This window comes from Hemitrygon akajei, chromosome 9, assembly GCF_048418815.1.
Source record: "Hemitrygon akajei chromosome 9, sHemAka1.3, whole genome shotgun sequence".
Classification (NCBI taxonomy): domain Eukaryota; kingdom Metazoa; phylum Chordata; class Chondrichthyes; order Myliobatiformes; family Dasyatidae; genus Hemitrygon; species Hemitrygon akajei.
In genome coordinates this window covers 76,000,501-76,016,956 of record NC_133132.1, presented here as the reverse complement: position 1 = coordinate 76,016,956, position 16,456 = coordinate 76,000,501, and the positions used below count along the sequence as shown (strand labels likewise).

Here is a 16,456-nt window from a genome sequence, read left to right as displayed (position 1 = left end):
GTGAGGCAACACTTCACTTGTGAGTCTGTTGGGGTCAACTATTGCATCCGATGCTCCCGGTATGGCCTCCTCTACACCAGTGAGACCCAACGCAGATTGGGGGACCGCTTCATTGAGCGCCTCCACTCCGTCCGCCATAACAGACAGGATCTCCCGGTTGCCATCCACTTCAATTCTTCTTCACATTCCCATTCGGATATGTCCATACATGGCCTCCTCTACTGCCATGATGAGGCCAAACTCAGGTTGGAGGAGAAAAACCTCATATACCGTCTGGGTAGTCTCCAGCCCCTTCGAATTCTCCAACTTCCAGTAATCTCTCCCTCTCCCTTCCCCCATCACACTTTCACTCTGCCTCCTCTTCCAGCTGCCTATCACCTCTCTCATGATTCTGCCTTCTTCTACTACCCATAGTGCTTTCCCCTTACATTCCTTCTTCACCTTTCCTGCCTATCCCCTCCCTGCTTCTCCTCCCCCACCCCTTGATCGTTCCTCTGATTGGTTTTTCACCTGGCACCTTCTTTATAGGGCCCCTGCCCCCTCCTTCTTCAGTCCTGACAAAGGGTCTCGGCCCGAAACGTTGACTGCATGTTTCAACGGATGCAGCCTGACCTGCTGAGTTCCTCCAGCTTGTTTGTACATTTTGATTTGACCACAGCATCTGCAGTGTACTTTGTGAATGGAAAAGGAGATAGGCTGGCTCAAAGATGGGGTAACAATACAAATATAGAGGTTAGTGACGATATTAATTGCACTTAACATGGGAAGTGAAAGGATGGGTTGGAGTATGAAGGTGTGTGGGGGGGCGGGGGGGAAGATAGGATACAGGTTTGAGTTTACCTAAGAACCAGGAGCATATATCCATGGTGAGATGGAAACTAGGGTTATGATAGTCAGTGGAAAAGAAATTTGTCAGTATCAGTCACCTGATGTCTTTCATGTTATCCAGACAACGTAAAAGAAGTGTGTGCACAGAAATGCAATGAACTCATCTTTAGTCAAGATATTTTTTGTGTGGGGGGGGTGGGAGGTACCCAAAATAGCCCTTATCCCATAAAGGATCCTTTTTAAGAGATTTTGGCATGCAAACACTACAGAGCCCAATGGGGAAAAATAAATTTGGCCAAGTAGCCTCAGAACATTGCATTCAACTGGAGCACTTTATGCCAAAAAACATTTACAAAAATTTGTGCAGAACACCATCACAGACCACATGGTTAGCCTCCTGGAATATCCAAACCCTCAAAGGAAAATGACTTCACCAGAAATACTTTCAAAATGCGTAGAAGATCTTACTTGGTTAATGGTGAGATGGCCAGTACGTACTCAATTCTTCATGTATAGCAGAAGTCTGAACATCACTGGATAATGCTCTTAAGGCATCTGTGATGTGAATGATTCCATCAATCATCTCTTTCCAGAAAGCATACTTACCAAGAAGTCTGGACGAAGTGGTAATTTCAAATATATACGTAAAATAGGATTCTGTACTTCACGTGATGTTCCTAGGGATGCACATTGAAACAACCATCAGCTGCCTCCAAAATATCATCAACTTGATGAAAACATTCTCTGGTCTATGTGAAAGTTGCTGGCCTCCTAGTGCAAGTGCAACTCCTGGAGGCAGAGCGAAGTGATGATGGCTCTAAATGGCGACTCCTTTGCTTGCATCTTCGGAAACAGCTCTATTTCCATCGTTAATATCTCTATTTTTCACTTTCAGGGTTCTTTTGAAGACCTGACCTGGAGTTACATGCTGACTATGGTTCTTTGCAGGAATGTGACCCACTCTTGGGGCTTCACAACCGGCTGTTGTTCGGCACGCCAAAGGCTCGGCCTAAGAGTTCGGCTCAGCTTTGGAGGCTGAGGAACTCAGGGCTCTGGAGATGGGCGGATCGAAGATTGGTGTCCCGGACGGGTGTATCGTGGGACCTGGAACACCTTTGGCTGTGTGCCCAGAGACTTGAGATCTTTAGGCACTGAGCTCAAAAAAAGTGACACAACGGACTTTTAACATCATAAACCAGCAAGTTGTTTGTTGTGCCTCCCATCTCGCAGTGAACAGAGAGAGCCTGTGGTACGTCGAATACTGGGTGAACAACGTAGTCTTTGGAGTAGTGCAAGTCCATGTCTTTGCTGTTGCTTTTGCTGCACGTTTGAGTGCTCGTTGACGACTGCCGATGCTTTTTTTTACCAGTGGGGAGAGGGGGGGGATTGTGTTTGCTGCCACTCACGCGCAGGAGGGAGGGGAACTGGGGGGGGGAGTACTTTGGGGTTCTAACATTTAACTGTCATTCATTCTTTGGATAGTTGTGAAGAAAGAAGCATTTCAGGATGTATATTGTATGCATTTCTTCGACATTAAATGAACCTTTGAAAGTAGCCAAACATGACTAAAACTTTGTAGCTGACATTCTGAAGGTGCAGGAGTAAGTGCTTGCAACTATGAAAAGACTCTATGGGAAAGACCACAATTTAATGTCCACAGGCCAATGTATACTGAGAGACAGGTACTTATATAAAGAGGTATTTGACTGGTCACAGAATTATGCAAGAAAAATTAATGCTAAAATAATTTAATCCTGTAACAAATGGAATAGCCTCTCATACTGTGAATTAGACAAATGTCGCATATCGTATAATACACTCATATGTCAGTGGGAAATCTGGATAGAGCACCAGACTTATTAAATTAATAATAACATTACTGTACAAGGTAAATGGTGCTCTAGGACCTCAAGGTTCAATTCCAATCTAGCTGTATTCTTGGAGGCATGCAATTTATTTATCATGAAAAAAAACTCCAACAGCAATCCAAAGCTAAGTTTTGATTCACTCGAAATCCACCAACCATCATTTATCTTACCAAACAACAATAGTTTGGACAAACCTCATTGTTACCTTACATTCCAACAAACCTACACATAGACCCTCATGATCATAATCCATGTTTACTAAAGCCCCAAAACCTCTCTTGTACTGCACATGCCAGGTTTCAACCTGTGCTTCACTGACTCCAAGTTGTTTGTTCATCACAAATCATTCAGCTAATTCACGATTTCTCAAAATCTAAAAAGCTCCCCCAGCCTTTAAAACTCTATTTGTTCCTAACAATTTGATAGCTCACTCTTGCACACTCTTCCTTTGAAGTGCATGCTACATAAACATTGTTAATAGCAATGGAGGCTGCTGATGCTATGGAATTAGTAAATTCTACAGGTTACGCCCCACTGCTTCTTATGCAAAGTACCAAAGCAGTTCCTATTAGTAGGTCAAATCCATGAACAGAATCATTAATTATGCTGCTGAACCAGCATTGTTTTGTACAGCACTGTTTACATGAATACCCAATAAGCTCTTATGTCTTCTCTGAAAGTAATAATTACCACGTTGATATCTAAATGAAAAGGTTAAAACAGAACAAACATAAAAACACGTAGGCTAAAGAAGTTTCTTCATAACCCAATTTTTAAAGAGCAAGGTTTCTGAATGAGAGATTATCTCCTAACTTTATGAAAACTTAAATGACAAAAATCCTGATCCCCAACTTCAATTTCAGGAAGATGCAAAGAAATTAATGTCACATAATTCAAAGATGGAAATAATGAACTACTCCTTCAAACCGATATGTGGGATGGTATTTTGAAAGATCTCATCGCGGAACTAGACTTTCAGAGCCCTCAGGATGTTTTCACAGATAGGATTATCCTTTAGAATTTCTGTGAATAATGGTTGATAGAGTGCAGAAAGCTATACTAGTTGGCAAAATCAATTTGTAGATAAGAGTTTGTTAGATGTATTGGATCACATATCACTAGCTTCAGAGAAAAAAAACAATCTATGGCTTGGTTCCAAAAGCTTTTTTAATGCCTAATTGTGGATATTGAGTAAAATTTGACATCAACCAAAAGAGGGAGATTTCAAGGTGATGGTAGAAGAAGGGAGTGGTTTAAAGTTCCACAATTATATCCTTTTCAGCTTAAGTCACAGCCACCAATGGTAAAGTAATTAAACTCAGGAAGGTTTGAGGTGAGCAAGAGGAGCACTAATGTCTTGAAGCGATCTACAGCTTTCAAAGGGAAGTGGACTATTGCAAGATTTGAGAACAGGATAAAGAATTTCAAAACCAGGATGTAATGTAAAATGAGATCAATCTCCAAAAATTTCCATTCAACATAGAGGTCACAATATCTAATTTCTGTTAATTAATCATAATTCTAATATTTTTAAATTACCTTATATATTGACTACTCTATGTTCTATAAATTGCATAACCTGAGCCTCCTCCCTCGATTCCTAGGTTTCTGGGCTTCTGGATTTCGTTAAAAAATGCATTGATCAAGGGCAACAAACCTATGACAGTAATTTCTGGGATAATCAGGTGGTAATAATTTTGGGTCTATTACATCTGGAGTGAATATGAAAATACCTTATAGCTCTAGATTACAAGGTCATCTGCTGTTGTCACGGTTTTCTCTCTCAAGTGATAAATCAATTCACATAAACTGATGGTAACAATAAAATACACAAATAAATGACAAGCACTGTTGTACAGACCTACTCTCTATGTTTACTTCACTGTATATATCACAATCTAAAGAAAGATTACAGACCTACTTATTAGACCATAAGACATAGGAGCAGAATTTGGCAATTCAGCCCACTGAATCTGCCGTGCCATTCAATCAGTTTTTCTCAACCTTGTTCTGTCTTCTCCCTGTAACCTTTGATACCCTTACTAATCAAGAACCTATCTACCTTGTGTTAAGTATACCCAATGACTTGGTTTCCACTGCCAATCTGTGGGAATAAATTCCACAAACTCACCAGCCTCTGGCTAAAAAAAATCCTCATCTCAGTTCTAAAAGGACATCCTTTTATTATGAAGTTGTGCCCGCTGGTCCCAGACTCTCCCATAATTGATAACGTCCTCTCAATGTCCACTCAATCCAGGCTTTTCAGTTGTCAGTAGCTTTCCAGAAGACCCCTCTCATTTTCTGAACTTCAGTGAGTACAGGCCCAGAGCCATTGCATGCTCCTCATTAACCTTTTCATTCCTGGGATCATTCTCATAATCCTCCTCTGGATCCTCTCCAAAGCCAGCACATCCTTCCCTGGATACGGGGCCCAAAACTGCACACAATACTCCAAATGTACTCTGAACAACACCTCACAAAGCCTCAACATAACATCCTAGTTTATATATTCTAATCTTCTTGAAATAAAAACTCGCTTAATATTTGTCTTCCTTACTACCGATTCAATCTGCAAGTTGATTGGAGTACTGCACAGATGGAACAGAAGCGATCCCATGCAGGTCCAGCAAAAAGCCTTAAAAACCCAGTCTCTATTAGGCACCACCAAGTGGAGCTGTCGTCATGGGAGCGGTCGCTGTTGGAGTAGCCAGAGAGTAGTGAATCTGTGGAATGCACTGCCACAGACGGCGTTGGAGGCCAAGTTTGTGGGTATATTTAAGACAGAACCTAATTGTTTCCTGATCGGTCAGAAAAGGCCTCCTTTTTCCCCCCACTCAGCCAGTCAGCTAATCTTCTGTGCTAGTAGTATCTTTCCTGCAATACCATGAGGTCCTATCTTGTTTAGGACCTCATGCACTGCACCAAACATTTTGAATATGGGCTTATCTGTACCAGACTCAATCAACTATTAGTTCATTATTTGGTACAGAGGATTTTGAACGTAATGAGCTTCTCTATAAAATAAATCTCCGTACCTTGTTGATATTTCAAGTGAATGTCAAGTATATCTAATTAATACACAACAACTAGACCAGAATATCCAAACAGAAGTCATCTCAGAAATATAATTGCAAAATTATACAAGAGATTTTGCAGATGCTGAAAATCCAGAGTAAAACATAGAAAATGCTGGAGGAACTCAGCAAGTCAGGCAGCATCTATGGAAAGGAAGTAACAGTTGACATTTCAGGCCAAGACAGTATCAGTCCTATTTTTTGCTAATTGACGTTTTCTTTTTCTAGAATCTATACCAGCTTCTGTGGCATAAAAAAGGCTATTAACCAAACAAAATTAATTTTGAAATGTGGAACTCATAAAAGAGTCACTTGCAGAATATCCTGTAATAGGTGAAGATTTTGTTTTTAAAGTCAGTGTTCTTTTTCCACAGCTTGATCTAGCATTTCTTTCAAGGGCCAGAAAACGTCCTTCTGTAGCTTCCCTAAAAGTTCTGAACAATGAACTCAATTTATTTACAAAAGTTTGATGTGTTGAAAATAAAACTGCAGATGCTTGAAACCCGAAAGGTAAGTACAAAATGCTGGAAAAACTCAACAGGTAGCAGATGTGGGAAGAATAACAGTCAAGGGTTTGAGCCCGTAAACCCTTTGTCAGAAACTAGCGTAATACTATACTTCTACCTCTAAATCACTGTATCTGGCCCAACATGCAAACGGCTGATTAGAGAAAAAAAGTTTCCCAAATGAGTCCAACAACTTATCATGAACTTATGTGAAATTGAATAGAAAAACTCTCTTCATAATGAAATTCAAAACTGAACACCTGTAAAGTGGAAAGAATGCAAACCGTGAGATAGTTCTCTTTGAGCAGAGTAGATTAAGTGATCTGACAGAAGTTTTGACAGATAAATAAAATGAAGCATTTCCATTGGGGAAAAGAGTCGACTGCCAGAGAATTCACATTGAAAGTGAATGACAAAGTTAAAGAGACAACAGATTTTGTGTTCACACTGTGAATTACAGTGGAAGCAGTCTCAGTGGTAACTTTCAAGAATACTTCATGGTTAGCTCTACCAAGAAATCAGCACAACATATGGAACATAATTATCTAATATGTGCTATATTCTCATTAAGTATATCGCCATCCTCGATGACTTTATTTTTAAGTATGGGGACATCTCAAAACTCTGAATTTATGCCCCAAATCTCCATATCTCAATCAATAATAATCATTAAGAGTAGTGGTCCTTAGGCAGATCCTTGTGGAACTCCTGCTTACACTTCCATCCAAACTGAAATATACCCTATAACCACTGGTCCTTGCTTCCTGACATCCAGTCAATTTTCTTGACATGCAGCTGTTCTTTCTAAATCCTTATAATTAACTTTGTTATTCAGTCAATTATACAGTGCTTTATCAATTATGCCTGCAAGTCCACATACACAAAATAAAATTGCATTGCTCTCTTCAATTCTCTCCATACTTGTTGAAAGAATTCAGTCAAGTGCTGTTTCAATCACACGGGTCCACAGACATGTAATTGATCCTGGTGCTGTCTATGCAGTGTCTGTACATTCTCCCTGGACCATAACGGTTTCCACCTAATGCTCCGGCTTCCTCCAATATTCTATAGTCATGGAGGTTAACTGGCTACTGTAAACTGTCCCTAGTTACGTAGGCAGAATTGATGGCCAAGTGAAAGAGAATAGTTTACAGGTAACTAAGTGGGGCAATGTGATTGATGGGAAGCTCCATTTCTAAATGTCACATTACTATCTCCTAGATTGTTTCAAGAAACAGGGTCAACACCATTAGACTGACTGGCCTAGTATCACTCCTCATGCAATGCCTATAAAAAGTATTCACCCCCACCCCCCTGGAAGTTTTCATGCCTATTGTTTTACAACATTGAATCACAGTGGATTTAATTTGGCTTTTTTTGGACACTGGTCAACAGAAAAAGACTCTGCCGTGTCAAAGTGAAAACAGATCACTACAAAGTGATCCAAACTAATTACAAATATAAAACACAAAATAACTATTCACCCTCTTTAGTATGATGTGCCAAATCTTCACTGGTGCAGCCAACTGGTTTTAGAAGTCACATCATTAGTTAAATGGAGATCATTATGTGCAATGTTTCAATTGATTGCAGTAAAAATACACCTGTATCTGAAAGGTCCAACCACTGGTGAGTCAGTATCTTGCTACACCACGACGACCAAAGCACACTCCAAGCAACTCTGTGAGAAAGGTTAATGAAAAGCACAACTCAGGAGATGGAAACAAGAGCATTTCCAAGTCACTGAATATCCATTGGAGTACATCTAAGTCAATCATGAAGAAATGGAAAGAATATGGTATGGCTGTAAATCTGCCCAGAGCAGGCGGTCCTCAAAAACTGAGTGTCTGTGCAAGAAGGGAACTAGTGAGGGAGGCCACCAAGAGACCTATGAAAACTCTGGAGGAGTTACAAGCTTCAGTGGCTGACATCGGACAGACAGTGCATACAACTATTACCCGGGTACTTCACCAGTCTCAGCTTCGTGGGAGAGTGGCAAAGAAAAAGCCACTGTTGAAAAAAACTCAAATGAAATTATGGCTAGAGTTTGCCAGAAGGCAAGTGGGAGACTCTGAAGTCTGCTGAAAGAATGTTCTATGGTCTGATGAAACCAAAATTGAGATTTTTGGTCATCAGACTAAACGCTATGTTTGACGTAAGCTGTACATCACACATCATCAAAAACACACTATCCCTACTGTGAAGAATGGTGATGGCTGCCTTTTGCTGTGGGGATGCTTCACTGCAGCAGGCCCTGGAAGGCTTGTGAAGATAGAGCGTAAAATGAATGCAGCAAAATACAAGGAAATCCTGCAGGAAATCTTGATTCACTCTGCAAGAGAACTGTGACTTGGGAGTAGATTTGTTTTTTGGCAAGACAATGACCCCAAGCATAAAACCAAAGCTATACAGAAATGGACTAAAAATAACAAAGTCCCTGTCCAGAGTGGCCAGACCTCAACCCAATTAAGAACTGGATTTACAAAGGACTGTTCACTAACAATCCCCATGCAACCAGACAGAGCTTGGACAGTTCTGTAAAGAATGGGAAAACCCGCAGTGTGCAAAGCTGATACAGACCCATCACACAGATTCAAGGCCGTAATTACTGTCAAAGGTGCATCTACCGAATACTGACTTGAAGGGGGTGAGTAATTATGCAATTAATTATTTTGTGTTTAATAATTGTAATAAATTTAGACCGATTTGTTTTCACTTTGACACAAAAGAGTCTTTTGCTGTTGATTGGTGTGAAAAAAGCCAAATTAAATCTAATGTTTCGGGGGGGGGGGGGGGGGGGCTGAATACTCTTTACCGGCAACATATCTGATAAGTCTGATGACTGTTCACAATACCCTGCCTTTAGCTTTTCTCAATAACCTAGGATATATTCAATTCAGACTCTTCTGTTTCGGCACTACCAGCTTTTAAATACCTCCCTTCTACTTTAAAGCTATTCGCCAAAACTACCTCCATTTTTATTGCTCCTTGAGCAGAATCCTCTACTGAAATCAGATGCAAAAAGAGAACATTGGCACAGTATTGTACACTACAAAGCCAAATTCTTTTTTGTTTTTTTTTTATCAATTACACCTTCCATCAACAAACATTTTATCCATTCTCAAACTTAATTCATTTATAAGACTTGGGCAATACGGACAAGGCCAGCATTTATTCTTGCTTATTCCTTTTTTAGATCACTGTGACATGCAAGTATTACAAGACTTCAACTTCCAGTCAAGAAAATGGGAAGCTACTAAGATTGCAAAAGAAAAACCTTTTGGAGGCAAAATATTCTCTGCAAGTAAGAATTAGCTTGCTTTCACAAATAGGAATTTATCGCTTGATTTGTTTCATCAAGATGCATATCCGATTATCTTATTTAACAGCTATTATTATCATCAGCACAGCTGCTTAATACAGTACTAAAAAGGTTATGTGCTGTATTTATCCCACTGTTATAATGTTTCTGCAAAATACAGCTGTACAATAGAATCATTTAGAAAAGACTATACCAATTATATTGATTGACAAAGCATAAATTAAAAACAGTAAAATTACTGCATGTGGAATGAAAACAGTGAAAGCAGCTTCAGTGATGATTTTCTGTTAGAAGGAAAACATAGATGCCATTAATCAAAGAGCAGTTGATTCCTAATTCCCAATGAATGTGCACAGCACATTTGATAAAAATAAATGTATCCAACAGTTTTCCCCTCATAAAAGGAACTCGAGTACAGACACTTGATTGAGGATAATGTTTTCCTACAAAAAACACAAAGTAACTGTCATATCTCATGATAAGATTTAATTCATCAATATTGTCCTATAGAAATTGCTAATGGGTCACAAATATGGCTACAATGACAATCCACAACTACTGATTTTAGCCAGAGAACCTTGCCTAAATATATATCCTCCTTATTTATTTGAATAAATGATTTAATAAACTAAAAATATTCAAAACATAACAATACAATCTTTGACTTTCATTACAGACTGATATTCTGGGATGAAAATATCCAACACCTTGATATAGCTCCTTGGCTTTTGACTAAAATTCAGAGTGGTACTTTAATTCATCAGAAGACTGCTAAGAAAATACAATGAAGTATCCCTGTTGTCAACCCAGAGGGCATTGGGGTGCTGCTGATTACCTGCCATGATGTTCCATTGGACATGCTTATTGTAGAAACTGAAAATAGGAGTACGGTCTATTCAGCTCCATAGGCATACTCCATGCACCTTGGTAGTGTTTATTCTGGGTGCAAAATTTCACCTGAACTTGGCACATCCCATGTTCCAAAGCTATAAAAGTTGGTTCTGCAGTCCCTAATCAGTGAGAAGAAGCATTTTGTTTGTTCAGTCTTGACTTGTTAGGGTTTTTATGAGATAACATTCTCATTATAGACCTGAGTGATGAATCTGTAGAATTCTTAGTAAAAGGCAGCTGGGGAGGCCAAGTCACTGGGTATATTTAAGGCAGAGGTTGATAAATCCTTGATTAGTCAGGGCATGAAGAGGTACAAGGAGTAGGTCAGAGTTTGTGACTGAGAGGGGAAAGGATCACCTCTGATAAAATGGTGGGGAAGACCTGATGGGCCAAATGGCCTAACTCTGTTCCTACATCTTATGACTTACTAAATCTCTATACATGCATCAGTTCTTCCACCCCAGGAATTAGTCTTTTAAAGCAAACAATCCATTGGAGAAACTCAGTGGGCCAGGCAGCATCTGTGAAGGGAAAGGATTTGGTGTTTCAGATCAAGACCTTACATGGGGAGTGAAAGAGTATGAGAGAGTTGAGGGCAGAGGTATAAAGTGGAGAAGGGTTGCATGAGAAAAGTGAACAGAAGAGAGATGAGGGAATGATATGAAGATGCAGCCAGGGGAGGGGGTGGATGGGGAAGGTGTTGGGTAAGCGAAGCAGGCAAGTGATGAGGGGACGGATGGAGATGGGGCACATGGAGCTAGGTGGGGGAAGGGGAGGTAAAAGTAGAGACAGAGGCTGGAGGGTGATGAGCAAGGACACGAAGGCCAGCAGAAGTGTAATCTGATAAGTAAGCAATGATGGGAACCTGTTAAGTAATGGGCAGACGGAATTAGATGAGTGAGGGGTTCCAATAGGTGGAAATGGATCCAGGAGGGGAAGCAGAATGAAAATGGGTTGGGGGGAGGGGGATGCTGGATTATGGGAAAAGGAACAAACATAGGAAGACCAGTGAAATGGAACACAGGGATAAGGCATACCTATAATTGGAAATTTGGTGTTGATAGTATAAACCTTTGTTGCAATTCCTCCTTGGCAGAACGTCTTTGGTGAGATAAGGAAATTAGAATGACACAAATAATAGCAGATGACGCCAAGACCCTGCATGACTGCAGCAAGATATCCTTAGTCCGGTACTCACTTTAGCAAGGAAGGACACCAATATAATTTGCTTTCCAAACTGCTATCAGTGATTGGTGTAGAAGAATGCCCTGGTCTTGTACTTTCACTACCTTTAATCTCTCACATAATAAACTGTGTTTGAAACCAAAGCTAAACTCACATTGATCCATGCTTCTGTCTTGCATTTTCCGATTCATTTGGCTCTTCAAAAACCATATTGGAGTATCTTTGCATCCTTCTCACAGGTCTGACTTTCCCTGAGCTTTGTATTAATAAAAGTTGACTATACTTTCTTGGCCCTGAGCTGTTATGTAGGAATAGACAAGCTATCTAAAATGACAGCTCTCCATCAAATATCAAACTGCAGCTTCCTCAGTTCTTAAATTAGACATTTTTAATTACAGCAGACAACTCCACGTAACTGTCTAATTGAAAGGTACAATAACAAAAACACTTGTTTCCTTTCATTTTGGCAATAAATAGAAACATACAAGGATGTTCCTTCAGTAGTAGAGTCAGGCTACTCTAATTCATACTCTCAGTAGGTCAACATCTACTCTGATCACATTCTTTGGTGTTTGAAGTTCCATAGTCATCAGTCCAAGGACAGGTAAGCATCAAGACAATAGACAGTCTACAGGGTTCTGACTGAGGGAGGTAAGGGACAATGAGTGAGAATCCTTTAATTTGAGTATTTACTTTCAAAATAAGATATGCTTTTCCTATATGGGAAGTACATTAAATTTAACAATTAAGACTCTTGAAGGAACTACATCAATTTCTCCTATTGACAGAACGTTGATAAATGTGATTCACTATATAAAAGCCATCTTGGATTTATGATCCACATTGCTTCAGCAATCTTAAAGAAAGCTTCCATGAACCATCAAAGAGATGATATTAGCATCCAAATATATTTGTTTTGTCATATTTGGTTCAATGGTAACTGATAAGTAGTTTGTGCACAAAGCAAATGATTAAATCCCAGTCAACTTTTTTTCTTAAAAGAACTGTAAAATGGGGAAGTAATTAGATAATTACTTTCCCAAAAAAAAACACTAGTGTAATTTGAATTAACTTTATCTGTGCCATATAACCCGATCATATAGTCAACGGCAAGTTTACAGAGTTTCCTTAAATACTTCCTACATTCCTACATGACTGCACTCCAGTTAAAATCTTAACTATACTACATGTTTTTAAAAAAATTAAGCTTACCCCAGTTGGTTGAAAAATCAGTCCATCCACTTCATGGCTAACTTCCCGAGCAAAGCTTCCCTCCAACAGCTAAATTATAAACAGAATAAGCAAATTAATAAGTTTAACAACTGAAATGATTACAGAAGCACTGAGGGAAAAAAACTATCTTAGCTACTAATTGCACATTAGATGCAAAAGTTGAGTATAGTTAATCAAAAACTGCTGGAGCATTTTAGCTTCAAATTGCATGGAACAAATATTTCTGATTCTGTAATCAATTTATTATAAGCAGTTGAATGCGATCCAACATTTCTCCTTTATCTAGAAACAGTTAATAGCTTTTATTGCTTTCCACTATGATGAGCATGTAATTGATGAAAACAAAACATATATTTGGTATATCTATTTATCTACAATACCACACAAAAGTCTTAGGCTTGTGTTAATCAAAAATTCTGTAAAATGAAGATGTTTTCAAAGATAATGAAATTAAAAGTTTCTAAATATCAAAAAAACTATACAGAGCAGTAAGCAGTAATGAACTAAATCAAATTATTTAAAACTGCATCAATTCTTAGGTACACTGCTCTGCAGTCCCGATAAGAAAATCGGTTGCAAGGCTGTTCCAAGTATCTGGGAGAACTTTCCACACTTCCTATGCAGACTTTGGATGTCTTGCTGCTTCTGAATCTCTAGGTAATCCCAGATTGTCTCGATGATGTTGAGAGGGCTCCATGGAGGTCATACATCTGTTGCAGAGCTTCTTGTCCTTAGTTTCACTGAAGATAGTTCTTTATGACCTTGGATGTATTTGGAGTCATTATCTTGCTGAAGAATGAATTTGGGACCTACCAGATGCCACCCTGATGATATTGCATACTAGATGAGAATCTGCTTGTACTTCTCAGCATTGAGGATTCCATTAATTCTAACTAGATCACTAACTCAATTTGCAGAAATGCAGCCCCAAACCTGCAGGGAATCTCCACAGTGGTTCACTCATGGCAGCAGAGTGTAGTGTTCTCCAGCTCTTCTATTGAGAAACTGCCTCCTGTCTCAGCCAGAAATTTCAAATTTTGACTTGTCAGTTCAGAGCACTTGCTACCATTGTTTTGCACCCCAGTCCTCTGTTTTCATGCGTATGTGAATCTCTTGTCTTCGTTTCCACTTCAGGGGGATGGCTTTTTAGAAGAAACTCTTCCACGAAGACCATTCAACACAGGAACAGAATTAAATGTGTGGTCCATCGAGTCTTTTGATCATGACCGATCCACATCCCTCTCAGCCCCATTCACCTCTCTGTAACCTTTCATGCCCTCACTAATCAAGAACTTGTATATTTCCACTTCAAATATACCCAATGAATTTTGCAAATTCACCACCCATTGGCTAAAGAAATACATCCTCACCCCTGTTCTAAATGAACATCCTTCTATTCTGAGGTTCTGCCCTTTGGCCTTAGGCTCATCCACTCCTCTCCATATCCACTCCACCTTGACCTTTCAAAGCTCGAAAGTTTCAATGAGATCATTCTTCTAAATTCCAGCAAGTACAGGCCCAGAGCCATAAAATGCTCCTCATACGATAAGCCTTTCATTCATAGAATCATTTTAGTGAACCTCCTCTGATCCCTGTCCAACATCTCCACGGCCTTTCTTAGATAAAGGGCCCCAAACTGCTCACAATGCTCCAAATGAGGCCTCACCAGTGTCTTATAAACTCTCAACATTAAATTTGTGTTTTTATATTCTAATCCTCTCAAAATGAATGCTAACATTGCATTTGCCTTCCTCAAAATGACTCAAACTAATCTTCAGGAAAACCATGTCCCTTTTTTAAACCTAGATTTTTAAATTTTCTCCGTTTAGAAAAGATCTATACTTTTATTCATTCTACCAAAGTGCATGACCATACACTTTCTGACAACATGTTCCATGTGCCACTTCTTTGCCCATTCTCCTTCTGCAGCCTCCCTGCTTCCTCAACACCACGTGCCCTTCCACCTACCTTCGTATTGTCCACAAACTTGACCACAAAGCCATCAATTCTATCACCCGAATCATTGAAATACAACAGAAAAAGAAGTGGTCCCAACACTAACCCCTGCACAACTCCATTAAGTTACTGGCAGCCAAACAAAAAAGGCTCCCTTTATTCACACTCCACCTCACTTCAATCAGCCAATGCTCTATACATGCTAATATCGTTCCTGTAATACTATGGCTCTAATCTTGCCAAGCAGCCTGATGTGTGCATCTTGTCAAAGGCCCTCTGAAATCCCAAGTATACAACATCCATTGATTCTCCTTGGTCTATCCTGCGTGTTATTCCCTCAAAGAAGTTCAACAGATTTTCCCAAAGGAAACCATGATGCTTATCTATGCTAATCCCATTTGACCACATAAGGTTTGCATACCTCTGCATTTTTCCTCTACAAGTACTTACCCAAATGCCTTTAAAAATTGCAACTGTATCCACCTCTGACAGCTTGCCCCAGATAACTTACACACTATTGTATGAAAACGTTGTCCTCAGATCTCCTTTAAATTTCTTCAATCTCACAATAAACCTGCATCTTCTAGTTCTAGATTGCCCTGCCCTGGGGAAAAAAAGATTCAATTCTATGTCCTCAGATGTTTCAGTATTACAGCAGAGTAAAGGGAATTACAGAGGTGTGGGAGAGGAGCTAGCCAAAATTGATTGGAAGGGGACTCCAGAAGGGATAACAGCTGAGCAGCAATGCCTGGAGTTTCTGGGAGGAATTCTGAAGGCACAGGATACATCCCAAAGAAATGAAACACTCTGGTTTCCTTGGCGGCATAATTCTAGGGAAGACAATCTCCCGCCCTGCTAAATGTGTGTGATTCAGGTGTGAGCACATCCCAAAGCCCCCTGTTTGTATGGATGCTGTGTCATTTGTTACCCTGTTACAAATTAATGCCACAAAATAACAGATAGTACACTGCATTCAAGTACAGGGATTATATTCATGAATCTTAACTGAAGGATTAGTAAAAAATAACAAAAAGAAAAGGGCCCATTGTAATTAAACAACCAAATGTGCACAAGTTGGAGCTCATCTTGAACTTCTCTGTCACTCATGCGCTGGGCTCTCAGTCAATGTGAAAGCACACACCACCTTTTGATTGTTGCTCGCAATCCATCTCTAACAAACGGGTCTCCCACCGGATCACAGGCTACAACCGGTTCTCCCCAGCGTCTTCTCTCTTCATCTCCTCTCAAACCAAAGCCCAAGACAAACCTTACTGTTCCTCACCAAGAAAATTGGATACCACATATTCCACCTCATCCCTCATCTTCAACAATAACTGAAACAGGCTGGAAGCAGAACAAACAGCTCTCACACAGCTGCTAAATGAAATACCTACAGTAACAGTAAAGATGTGAACCAGGACATTACTGAAGTATTTGTACTCTAAAGGCAGGGTGACGCAACCATGGCTAACAAGGGAAGTTAAAGCCAACATAAAGAAAACTTTAAGAGAAGGCAACTAAAAAAACCCATGGGATGGGGAGGGGAAATAGATGAAATATGAAGGTAAGCTAGCTAACAATATTGAAGAGGCT

At 39.7% G+C, this 16,456-nt stretch overlaps 1 protein-coding gene across 1 annotated transcript in view; it reads right to left on the bottom strand.

The window, feature by feature from the left end:
* Window positions 1-16,456, bottom strand: part of rngtt (RNA guanylyltransferase and 5'-phosphatase) — a 335,310-nt gene that overhangs the window by 107,036 nt on the left and 211,818 nt on the right. Inside the window, exon 12 of the mRNA XM_073056388.1 lies at window positions 12,887-12,955. Coding sequence (XP_072912489.1) covers window positions 12,887-12,955 — 69 coding nt within the window. The remainder of the gene's footprint in view (window positions 1-12,886; window positions 12,956-16,456) is intronic.